General features: G+C 41.5%; 1 protein-coding gene across 5 annotated transcripts in view; it reads right to left on the reverse strand.

Moving 5' to 3' along the window:
• The window catches only part of RELCH (RAB11 binding and LisH domain, coiled-coil and HEAT repeat containing), a 62926-nt gene that overhangs the window by 26677 nt on the left and 22829 nt on the right, over window positions 1-13420 (reverse strand). For all 5 annotated transcript variants that reach the window (XR_004693188.2, XM_035124818.2, XM_035124817.2 and 2 more), the window contains exons 10-13: window positions 13138-13233; window positions 4754-4866; window positions 1305-1395; window positions 85-156 (exon numbers count right to left, since the gene is read on the reverse strand). Coding sequence is in view for 4 of the 5 variants with exons in the window: in XM_035124818.2 (XP_034980709.2) it covers window positions 85-156; window positions 1305-1395; window positions 4754-4866; window positions 13138-13233 (372 nt within the window). In the remaining variant the exon portion in view is untranslated. The remainder of the gene's footprint in view (window positions 1-84; window positions 157-1304; window positions 1396-4753; window positions 4867-13137; window positions 13234-13420) is intronic.

Raw genomic sequence — 13420 nt, forward strand, 5'->3', positions numbered from 1 at the left:
GACTCTTCGGAATCTGGCCACCATTTAAACCTTTTCAATGAGTCTTAAATTTAGATAAATATTAACTGCAAACAGAACACTTACAGGAAGATAAGGTGCTAATGCTCCACAGGACTCTGCCACTAACAGCCGTCTTTCTGGATATTTGTGATTGATCTGTAGGAGAGAAAAGTTGCTCCTTTCATTTTCTTTGCTTATAATTCTGCACTGTATTTCTCTATTTCAAATGCCAGCATGTAAAGAATATGAGGCTGCTGCCTATTTACTATGCCACCACAGGCTTCCATTCACAAACCATAATCAGTATGCCTTGAACCTGGAATTCTTATGTTTCCAGAAAGGAGCTAGCCTTGCTGCTGAAGTCTGGTGAACAGATCGGGGCTACAAGGACATTAGACACCTTCATAACATCCCCATAAAGGGAAGAAGTCTAGGCCAGGCAGCAGATTTCATCAGCTCCTGACAGGCGTATCAATGGACTGGCCAAACTGTTGGGGTCAGTCTAACTCCACCTTCCCAGAGACTATTCAGCACCCTGCAGGTCCTGAGCTAAGACAGAAGGAAGCCCAGGCCTAGCAGCTTACGTCAATACAGGCAAATGCCCATTTATGCATGTTCAATATGTGTTCAACTGTTTATATGCGCACTGCGCCAAACCTGGAAGTGACACAGAAACGTCATAAAAGACGTCACTAAAAGGGCAGAGCGAAGGCATGGCAAAGCAGGGGTGGAACGGGGGCAGGTTTTTTTCAATTACGTGCAATTTCACGGATGCGCACAATGACCCATAATGCGCAAACTGAGGGTTGCCTGTAGTCAGCATGAAAAGGACACAATTGATCTACTGTATATTTTATGCCATTTCTTTGTTTAGGATTTTAATACTATAAACCATCTTGGGTTTACAACTGGCAGAAAGGTGCTATATGCAATAAACAAACAAAAACAAACAAACAAACAAACAAACTCCTATTAATAAAGCTTTGTCACTTGACAACTGCTAACCCTTAGGAGAATTTCCTGGGTTAGCACAATATATGACTTAAGAACGGTTTCTTCTTTTGTTTACTTGAACAGGCATCTTCAACCTCAGATCTTCCTAACCTACAGGTAAGACACTCATGGATTGCCTACCCAGATTGCTCTTGGTTTCTGCTTGCCTTTAAAATTACAATTCTTAGAAGTATATGCTATTTTATATATTGTAAACCACTGTTGACAGGACCACAGTTGCTGGTAAACTGCCGGGGGGGGGGGAATGGCCCTGGGAACCCATGAAGTAAATAAAGATTATCTCCTATTACCTGCTCCCAACATTGTGGTAAAAGTTCTGCTTCTACACGTGTTGGTCCAACATGCCGAGCAAATGCTACACATCCAGTCAGAATCATTTGCCTATAAAATAAAAATCTTCAGCCTATTACATTGAAACATGCTTGTACAACAACCAAACATTTGCCTAAAAGGAGATATAACAGACTGAAAGATCCTCACAAGAAAATGGCATCTGGAGTGCGCTGTGAGCAATTAGTTACTGACAATCACGTCATTGATGGTTCATTAACCACGACTTTTTCCAAGTATGAAAATAATTTACATCAACGGAGAAGTGCACACTTGCACTGCATTTTGTACATGATTTTGCTTAAACATCACTTTTGGGCAGTCGTTGCACATAAGCGCTTCTTGCTTAGAATTCTAGCAGCAATATTCACAAAAGACTTCGTAAGTGACCGTGTAGAGGAGGAAAAATGTCCTGTAAGAAGTGGCCCTCAAGTATAAAACTAATCAGCAAAGGTGAATGTAGATTATTCAGGTCATGCAAACTAAGAGAAGCCATATATTGCTTTTGTGAATAGGCAGAAGCCTTCAAAAGCACATGAACTGACTGTTATAAAATCTCCGGGGGGGGGGGGGATCAGTCCTTGAGAAGCCTAAATGATTTAATGAACATGTTCAATATCTGGAATTTTTGCTACAAAGACAAAGAAACTTTCAATGCAGAGTAAAGCTAATCTTCTGCTTCCTTCCAGCAGATACAGCTATACCTGCTACTTTCCTATACCCTGTACTGTAATTAAATTTAAAAAGAACCCACAAAATACAGAACCTAACTACCATCCCATTCATATTAGGTAGGTGTCTTCACTTTACTGTTTTCAGCAGCTGCTAAAAACCTGTGTTTCACCAAGCCTACCTAGGTACCGTGTTTCTCCAAAAATAAGACACTGTCTTTCATTTATTTTTCCTTAAAAAGACCCACGATGGCTTATTTTCAGGGGATGTCTTATTTTTTTTAAAATTAAGTATGGTACAGTTTAACCTACAAGGTTAAACTGCCTATCACTATGGCTTATTTTCGGGGTATGGTTTATTTTCGGAGAAACACGGTAGGTACTTTTATTACACATGATTGTTTTAAAATTGCTTATTCATATTTTGATAACATTTAAACTTTTTTTTAAAAATGAATTAATTATTAGGGAGCAATCCTATAGAGCAATCCATCAGGAAGAGCAGGGTTTAGAACCGCCATCCCCAAACTTCAGCCCTCAAGATGTTTTGGACTACAATTCCCATCTTCCCCGACCACTGGTCCTGTTAGCTAGGGATCATGGGAGTTGTAGGCCAAAACATCTGGAGGGCCACAGTTTGGGGATGCCTGGTTTAGAATCTAGTGGATCTCTGGCTAAGCCAGGAGGTTCCCGATACAGTTGGTCTATGCCAGTCTAATTCCTCGTCCTTGTCTCAGCAGGAGATAGGCTGGAGTATCTGCCCCATCCTGGTTCAGCTAGGAGCCTGGTGTATCTTAAACTGGTTTATGTCCTGAAAAAGGGCTGTTCTGGAGTGGGTCACAAGGGAGGGGTACTTAGGCTGCATCCTAAATGCACTCAGCATGATCACATGACCTCAAAACCAGGCGGAATTTATGCCAGTTAAAAGGGTGTTGTAACTCAAACTCTTATTTAAAGGCTCAGCACAAATGAGTATGGCTAAAGCTTACTTTATCCTTGCTTAACACCAACTTCCAGTGCACAGGATTGCCTTGCCCGGCACAGAAGGATGCTAGTCCTCCAATTTATTATTGTGTCATACTGCTTTAAAGATTAAGTGCTGTTTAAAGAGTTTACAGATGGCTCTATACAGCAAAGTCAAAGGAAACTGCTCAGTTTTTACTTTGACCATTCCTCAGTTAATTATTACAATCTCATGAGACCCAATCTGCTGTTTCCAGATTTGAGTATGAAGTTCTTAATGTATTTCTGAACCCAGGCTCCAATTTCAACCTGCAGAGTTGTTTCCAAACTCTGTGCAAGTCAAAGGCCATTCACAGAATGGGGCTTTCCTGTTGTTCACAGTGCACCCCCCCTGAGGCCCTAAAAAGACACCCCTGTGGTCACAAGACCCTCAAGTAAGGTCTGTATATATGCACGTGTACTGTCTGCTTGTTTTCAATAATCAGTTAGAGAAGGAGCAGGCATGGGAGAGGTGAATGGGAACTTTGAAGCGAGTTCACCTGATCCACACATCTCAGACTGAAGTGCAGATTTGAACACGGGTCTTCCTTGGAATCTGCACTCCCCCAGATTCTACTACTTATGAGGTGTCAGAGGGTTGGCTCTCTTCTTTGTACAGCACATTGTGGCATATACAGTATTCAACTCCTCCTGTGAGAGGCAGGTACAGATTGACGTCCTGTCACTCTCAGGGAAATTGTATGAAAAAACATGGGAGGCAGCTTTGTATGTCTTTTTAAAAGTATTTTTAAGTGCTTTTAAAACGACTTTTGCAAATTAAAAATCTGTGCAGGTTCTAAATATTTGTTCCTTTAAAACCTGCACAGAAATGGATTTATCAAGGGGTCAGAACTCTACCAGGCCTGAACAGACTGGTTTGTATGCCACTAGGAGAGAGGTGAAAGAGTGAGAATCAGATGTCAGCCTGTTCTGTTCTTTCTGCCATCCTTGTCACAGTCTTAAATGGCAGGAGAATCAGGCCTAGTTCTTAACCAGGCCTGGCCTGTACCAATTCAAACTACAGTTGGGGGTTCACATGGCTGAACAACCTCAAACCCTTTCTTCAGTCTAAGACACTAAATCACTGCATGGCAAAGATATTGAGGAGAGGGGGCACTATTTTGAGCCTCAATGGCGACTGAAGTCTTTGAAAATGACTTGTTATCCTTGTCTGCGCTTCCCATCCTGCCTAAGGTTCTATTTTTTAACAGCCTGCATGCAAGCAATTTCTATCTGTTGGACTGTACAGATTTCACAAGGAATATTACGTTGTCACTTAGGGTATGTTAAAATTTTAACAGAACCGAGGTCTAGAGGCCAAATTTCTATTCCACCCGTGGGAATTTCCCTAAGCCATGCTTTTGCTCTGAAACTTCCTCAAGTGTTTATGCCTGGCTAGAATGTGTACTTCACTGCGCATAGAGAGGTGTGTTCAGAAACCTGACTTTTGAAGGCTAGAAGGTAGCCTACCATACATCCATTGCTCCTCTAGTTTAAAAAGGCTCCTTACCTCTGTTGTAAGAGAACAGGCAAGATATAAGCAAATGACTACTGACTGCTAATAATAATAATAATTTATTTATACCCCGCCCATCTGGCTGGGTTTCCCCAACCATTCTGAGAGGCTGCCCAGAGATACTATGTTCCTATTCTATTAGAAGTCTGCAACAAGAAAATTAGTTAATAGCCTTCTAATTTCAAAGAAGCAAAATGTATTCCACACATCAAAGACACACCTTTGCTCATCATCTGGTCTTTTGATCAAGTTGAACAATATGTGTAGGAGCTGATCTCTCTCTTTGGGTTCAGGATGGAGGCAAGCTGTACACAGTATGAGGGGTATCAATTCCTAAAGGTGCGAATGGGAGGGAAAGGTGTAAAGCTATCAAACAACGTTTTTTAAAAAAAGCCTAGAAAACATTTTAAACCATAAAGTAAAATAAGATCTAGTTAATCTACGACAAGCATGAGCACAATTAGCTTGCATCTTGATTTCTTATAAAATCACAAGATGTAAAATAACATATGTTCTGTTTATAGGTTCTAATAGCATTAATTATACTGTGCTACAAATGCTTATGTTTATTATCTACAGTATATGTTTCCTTACTGAAGATGAAGAAAAGAAATTGGTTTAGTTGTTGTTGTTTTTTTAAAAAAACCACAAACAAATATGAGGCTAAGCAAACAGAAATTTTTTTTGGTGTTACGCATTAACTGGCCAGAAAGTAACTTCAATCCAGTTACAGTATTCCAGGGCTGTCATGGAATACCGTGCGAACCTAGGCCGCTCCATGAATTAAGTTGATGTCCCCAGAGCAAAGAGGATAGTCCAGGCACCCCCAAACTGCGTCCCTCCAGATGTTTTGGCCTACAACTCCCATGATCCCTAGCTTAGAGGAGCAGTGGTCAGGGATGATGGGAATTGTAGTCCAAAACATCTGGAGGGCCGAAGTTTGAAGGATGCCTGGGATAGTCCCTACTAGTTCTCATAGAGAGTGAATTTACACACACACACACACACACACACACACACACACACACACACACACACACACACACACAACTATCTACCTATCCCTATAAACGCAAACACGTTTTACATATTATACACACATACGCACACTATTTAAAGAAAGTTAGTGAGATGACATGACTCAAATGTTTTGAACTATCCACTGACAGTTGCCACACATTTTCCCTAACACAATTATGCCATCCATAGTACTAGTTACAGGAAGGCACCACATTGAGCCGCATGAAATGGAAGTCCATCAACAACTATGCCAGTTTAACAGGTTTAGTCTGCTCTACAACCTACTAAGACCAGGGACGTGGGTGGCGCTGTGGTGTAAACCACTGAGCCTTGGGCTTGCCTATTGGAAGGTCGGCGGTTCGAATCCCCATGACGGGGTGAGCTGCCGTTGCTCGGTCCCAGCTCCTGCCAACCTAGCCGTTCAAAAGCACATCAAAGTGCAAGTAGATAAACAGGTACCACTCTGGTGGGAAGGTAAACGGTGTTTCTGTGTGCTGCTCTGCTTTTGCCAGAAGTGGCTTAGTCATGCTGGCCACATGACCCAGAAAAACTGTCTGCGGACAAACGTTGGCTCCCTTGGCCAGTAAAGCAAGATGAGCGCTGCAACCCCAGTCTCGTTGGTGACTGGACTTAACTGTCAGGGGTCCTTTACCTTTACCTTTTTTACAACCTACTAAAATCAGAATTCTGAGGTTTTGGGCAATTCCTATCTGTGCACATTCTGCCCACAAAAGCAACAAAGTAAATGCAAAGATTACGCAGATTTTCCTAGTTCCTGATCCTTTTTCCTGCAATGTATCTAAACATTTGGCATCTGCAGCCGGAGGACTACACTAGCTTAGCACTAGTACCAGGGCCGGCCCTATGGCAAGGCTGGGTGGCGCAGGGCGCCAAGGTGCCTGGCTGCTAGGGGGGTGCTGCGCTGCGCCCGCCAGGCAGCCGCACTGGGAAACAGGGCAGGGGGGGTGCCAGAGGGATCTTCGCACCATGGTGCCAGATATGCTTAAGACGGCCCTGACTAGCACTTACACTTAATTGAAACTGAACTGTGGCCTAGTCTTGAAATAAAATTTAAGCAGCTGTATCTTTTTTTTTCCAGGCACACCTCCGAAATGGCATGGAAAAAATCTTTACAATTGAATATTTTGTGAACTAATGCCAACCAATTTTAATTTCATGTCTTATCGGTAATATGAAAAGAGAAAGAACAACCAACAATACTTCAGAAATATAAAAAGGTGATTCACACTAAACTTGGAAAATGTACAACAATTTATAATAATGCTTTATTTTCCTTGTCAGCACTTCTGGGTTGACACTCATCTATAGTTGTTGCTATTTTTATGCCACGACACCATTCATCCCAAACCAACTAATTACGTTTTTTACTCTTTTTGATAGTTACCGCTATACTAGCTATGACATGCAATGGCTAATCTTATCAGTAGGTTACCTTTTGCTGAACCTGCTTTTAAAAATGCATATGGTAGCAGTGCCTAATAATAATAATGTAAAGGGGGGAGATGTAAAGTCTTTGAGAGTAGAATAGAAGTAGGTGCCAGTGAACCACAAGCTATAATGCGTTAAAAGGAAACTGGGGGTACTGCAGGTGGAATTTTTTTTGAATCTGTTAATTTCTGCAAGAATATTAATCATTCCGAAGGTATCAGTTGGTTATTTAAAGTCGGGCATACAATGGCATTAATAAAAGTGATTTATTGAATAAGATTTGAGGATAGCTCAGGTATATTCATTCCTGAATGTGTTTTTATGGAAGTTGCAACTTATATGCCAATCTAAGAACTCAAAAGCAACTGGTGATACATCATGTATGAAGATGCCTGTTAAAAAACTAATAAATCTCATTGTGGCATCAGACGCCTTTAGCCGTGGCAGCTTTTGGATGCCTTTGGTGGAGTAACATCATGTCAGAGCTTATTATAAACTAGCATTCAGTTTCTGGCAAGTCATTTGTAATGTATGTGTCAGCCAAGAGCTTCCTACAAGGATATTTAATGATACTGTCCAATCATTTTGAATGGGCATTGAAATGTGTGGTTTTTTAAAGCATGCTGAGTTAAAAACAACAACCGCTAAACAGTTCTACTGATGAATCCAACAAAAGAGGTCTATTTTGATGGTTAATCACTGACACATTGTTAAAATATTCAGCACAACAGAAGCTGCAAATGCTTGCTCAAGTTTCACTACAAGATCTAAAGAGCTATTTTAGGCGCATCCATTTTGAATTTTTTTCTACATGACCAGCAAATCTCCTTTCCACAAACTTCTTCTGAAACTTTTCATTGCTTTCAAAATCTATTCATGTGAAATGGGAGCTGCTGTTCAGTATACAAAAACAAATCCTATTTGAGTATGTGGAACTACCGTATGTATATGCATGTATATGTTGCAAAGTAATTTTTTTTAAAAAAAACCAACACTTTTAAAATTTTAAATCAGTAGCTTTTGAAAATGAGTTTGAGTCCCTCCTCAATAAAACATTAAAGAGGATGACTGGATGAGACCGGTCAATCTATACATAGGTATTGTATCAGCTTACTATTATTCTTTGCAAGGTTGTTTCATTTAATCCAAACTGGTTGATATGGAGCGGATACAAGGCTATTGCTTTTACCTTGCAGAAAGCTGGAAATTGTATCAGATGGAATTAGCTGTGTGTCCACGTCCATGGGTCATATTCTTTCATGTATACTATGGGATTGGAGCGTTTTCTGCATCTCTGCATCTAAACTTCCTTCTATCAATGGGACTGAAGAGACAATGAGAAATCTTCTTGAGCAGATGTGTCCTACTGCATGTTCCATGTATTGTTAATGAAAGGGAGAGGAGAGGGAGGACAGTTGGAGGGGGAGACAGGGGTATTTCCTGAGTGCAGAAGGTAGAGGAAGAGCGTAATACAGACTACCTACACTACATGAAGACTGAACAAAAGGCTTTAAGTAAATAATAATCCTTCCAAGAAAGGGACAGACTAAATGTGTTGCACTCCTAGGCACGCTTACCTGGAAGCAGTTTCCAGTGGCTTGCTTAGGCTGGAAAATGCAGGAGTGTCGATCTGCTAGGAAGGATACGGATTGAGCCCTTTGGGATTTTAGGTCTAAAGATCTGGCTGGAGGTTTATTCATGAAGCTGGAATGTCTGAAGTGCATGTGCATAATAAGTAACAGATTTTCTATTTAAAATATGTATGAAACTTCAATAGTAACGGGAGCATTCTGCGATAGGGAGTTTTATTATTGTGAGCATTTTCTGAGCTCTTGTCGCAGTACACCGCGCCTAAGATTTCAATTCAAATTGCCACTGCTGGCGCTGAGGGTGGTGGCGGCGGAATTGCTCCCCGCCAGCCCCATGTTAAAGAGATCGCTGAAGCTGATCTTCAAAGAGAGCCGTGTCTCAGCTGGCTTCCTGCCTGCCCCATCTGTAAGGAGAGGGTGGGTGAGGGAGAAGGGCTGTGAGGCTGCAGAAATCCCCCTGCCAGACCCTGCGCCGCTGTGGATGCTGCCAAGGTGCCGTTTGGGGCTGTTGCCCATAGCCCCATCGGTGCTGCAAATGCGGAGCTGCTTGTAGCTCCAAACAACCCCGTGAACCCAAACCCTCTCAGTCCACAAGGCAGCAGCAGGAGCGATCCTGATGCCACCGCCGTCTCTTCCTCCTATTCTCCCTCCCTCCGTTAGGCGAAACTTCCCCTCTCCCCATCCCTCTACATGACTGGGTGGGGAAGCAAAACCACACCTCTCTCACCTCAGCGAAGCTTCCCCCTTGGAGAAGGGGAAGAAAGGGAGGCTTCGCCTGACAGAGGGAGGGAGAATAGGAACAGGAGATGGTGGCAGCAGCAGGGTCACTCCTGCCGCTGCCTCAGGAAGCGAGAGGGTGGCGGGGTGGTTTTGCAGCCACACTGCTGCCAAAGTGCCAAAGCTGTTTAAGAAGTTTGAGCAGCAGAACAAGCAGCTTTGCATTGGTGGCCCTAAGCATCCTGCTGTCCACTCCTGCCACTGCCAGGAGCAGCCCTAGATGTGCCTCTTTTGGTGCTGCATGAACCGGGAGATCTGTCAGGCACCACGGCACAAATGCGACTAGAAATTGTGCTTCAGCGCCCCACAACCCAGGTTCCAGGCGCTTATGTAGCACTTTGTATCTTTCCCGGTTTCAAACATTGGTATGAAGTGCTGATTTCATTTAGTCCTTGGAAAAAAAGAATGAAATAAATAACTCTGACAACATGAAAACTATAGGTTTCCAACGGTCAAGGAAAGAGGCTTTAACTTAAAAGTCACACTTGACTTTACTGTGAAAGAATACAATGTTCGCCAAAGGAATGAAGCGTGCTTATTTAAAGCTTTACCTCAAGTATGTTGTCTATTATGTGCTGAAGTCTTCCTCGGCCATACCTACAATCTTCTCATTTGCCTCTGGTTTCAGGTACTCTAACTACAACACACTATGCAAAATTCCTTGCCAGAAGAACTAATAATTCCACAATCCACTTTGTTTTGAAGGGGGAAGATGAATAATCTAGTGGTGTTTTCTTTTCTTCCACAATGCTGCTTACGAGCCAGAAGATAATGGCCTAGACTACCAAAACAGGTTTTCTGATATTGACAAATCCAAGATTGCACCTAGATGGACCATTCAATTTAGCAAAGTGCCCGTCTGAACAACTTCTTAAATTACTACTTACACAAAGCTGTAAAGCTTTAACTATTCTTTGGTCTGGGTGACACATCACTAAGCCAAACCATGGCTTATTGTGAATGTATGGTTTCTGGGAGAGGAGATCACAGCTGCTTTGCTCCTTTCTGATTGTTTTGCTGCTGTGCTGAGCTAAGTCACAGTTCAGCTTAATATGTCATCTGAACCTGGGCTCACGGTTTAGCTGTCCTGGAAGACTATAACCATACAGTATTGGACACATCTTGGTTGCAGTTCATGGTTCGTCTGGAGAGAGCTAAACCCAGGTTCGAACAACATGCAATTTCCTCTCTGGGAGTCCATGTCTTTGCCTTAAGCCATTGTCTTAAAGTCCTATTGAATTCACAGAATTAGTTCCATGCTACTTTTGCTCCCTGTGACCAAATCCCTGTAAATATTAGTGATCTATACCATTAATAATATCAAAAATACTATTCTGCTTCTCATGAAATCAATAACAACCTAACATATATTGACATATTATTCATATTCTGTTGAACTTTGAAGCAATACACCCATGTGGTATGTTTTGAAATGGGTACTATTGCAATGTTCGATAAACTCAACATTGCTCTGACTTTCTCGGGCATGTAACTAATCCGGGAAAAGTAAACATTAAGAACCTAGTTATTCAATCATTCACTCACATAATGTATGCGTGTTTATATACACAACAATTAGTATTGGAGTGTAATATAAAAACAGAGGGTGTATTATTTGTTGAAATTATGCCAAATGAGGGAAACTAAAATAAAAATATGGGCCTCATGTTTGTGCACAAGTAGGCTCCAACACAAACAATTAATACGGTATTTCTTTTCTTCTAAATTCAGCATTTTGCCAAATTGTAGGACTACTGTAGGACTACCCTTAAATAACACATTTTACTTTTTTTAAAAAAAAAGTTTACATGCAAGCACAAGGTTCTAACGCGTAAGGCATTTCATATCTAAAACACAGATAGTAACTTGAATGAATGTTTATGTAGTTATGATTATTATTTCCACAATTTTTGCAAGGGAAAAGTAAGCAGGAGGTAGGCTGCAGAAATCTTACACTAACTCCCAAGTATAACTAGGAGCTGCAAAGAGAAGCTCAAATAGCACTTTGCCAAGCCAAACGGCAAGAGTCAGAAATTAGTAACTGATCCTGGAACACAGCTTACACCGTTGTTTTTCTATCACAACTTAAACAGAATCATTAGTTTAGTCCATAAGGTATACAGTTTATAGAATTAAATGCTGCATGCAATGGTAGAATTTCAATGTATCTAATGAAAAGTTTATAGACACATGGAGGTTGCTAAGTCATTGTATCGGAGGGATCAGTACACATTTCTTGACTTTGCTTGCCTTTTCATACAGCCCCCAAGGGCTAAAATGCCAATCGCATTACTAGTTCTCTAGATTAATAGGTAAAGCCAAGCTGGCTGGAAAAGCAATTCCTAACCAAAAACAAAACACACACAACCACCTCATCTTCAGCTTATGTCATTCTTTATAATATGCATTAGAAAGTTCTGTCAATGAGGGCCAAATTCCAGACCACTAAAAGTACCTACAAGAAGAATCATCCTATTAGTATGATATAACTCACATCACGGCAGGTATGGTGAACCTGCTCCCCCACCAGGTGTTGGACTGTAACTTCCATCATCCCTGATCATAGGCCATGGTGGCTGGGGATGATGGGAACTGGAGTCCCACAACATCTGGAAGGCACCAGGTTTCCTACCCCTGCATTATAATCTACATTGTAAAAGTGACAGCATATCAACCCTTGAATCCCAACACTAGAAGTGCCTTGCCCAATGGAGCAAAGGAACAATGCTAGCTTCCCAGAAGTGGTGTCGCTGCTGCTTACCAGGAGGGAAAGGAGTGAGGCAGAAGTTCCGGACTGGCTCTACTGGTGCGCTCACATTGCACCAGCTTCCCTGGTTCCTCCCTCCCAGTAAGCAGCAGCGTCTCCACTGCCAGGAAGTTTATGTTGCAGCTCTGCCCTGCTGGGTGAGCCGCTTCTGCCAAATGCTATTCAATTCTAAGGACAGTCTTCTTGTAAAAGTTGTGTAGACACAACAATATTTGTAGCTCAATTTGCTTTTTACCAACATATATTCTGCTTTACAAGAAATAAAGCTATATAACTTATTTCCCTTATAAGGGACTCCTAATGTTTGGCTCTTTTTGCAATGAATTCTAGAGCAGAAGTATTCCCCCTCCCCCTTGAAACCTGCTGTGGTCCAGAGGTTCAGTGCCAGATGAATCAAGCGATTGGGGAGCAGCTTTTAATCTTTGCCCTCTTTCCACCCCCTGGACCTCTTATGCCTGTCCCTGGGAGCCAAAAGCTGCAAACCATGTCAATGGTAACTTGGGTAAAGAATTCCTAACTACTGTAGTTAGGGACTAACATCCTGATTGTTTTACTGTATTTTAAACATATTGTAAGCTGCATTGAGAACCTCTGTTAATTATATATGTATTGTTTTAAATGATACATATATAATTCTCATCGATATTAAGAGGCTAATTCACCCCAATTTAATATTATAACTCTGCTTTGACACACAGAAGCACTAGAAGTGGGTTTAGCTAACACAAGTAAGCAAACTGAAGGGCAAAACAGATGGACTCACAATAACAGCCCTGCAGAGTGCCATCAAGGATCTTAAGCAAAAGGACAAAGAGTAGGATATCATGCTGTTTTGCTAAACTCACCTGGCAGAGGTGCACAACCATTCTCTAGGAGCAGAGATGCATGCACAAAAGTAATAAGATGATTGCAAGTAATCGACTTCAACATAATAAACACTACTAACTTCTCAGTAAACAGAAATGTTGCATAAAACTGAAATAAAATGCCTGGACTTCTCACCTCTCGCTTTGCAAGCAGGACATTAGGAACGATATGCGGCAAGCAACGTCCAAGCATCAGCATGACGCTTTTTTCACTATCAGCAATTCGGGACACCTGGAAGTGCAATTTTGATTTAAAAGAAAAAGAAAAAGAAATAATATGCTGCAATGGCATTTATGCAATTCTTAAAGTAAATTAAGAAATCAGTCATGTCTTGGTTTCCATCCCAGAAATCAGCACACAACAGGATACTGGGTTGACATGCTCATTTTAAAAGTCTTGAAACCAAAAGACACAAAAG

This window comes from Zootoca vivipara, chromosome 8 (assembly GCF_963506605.1).
Source record: "Zootoca vivipara chromosome 8, rZooViv1.1, whole genome shotgun sequence".
In the NCBI taxonomy this organism is placed as follows: domain Eukaryota; kingdom Metazoa; phylum Chordata; class Lepidosauria; order Squamata; family Lacertidae; genus Zootoca; species Zootoca vivipara.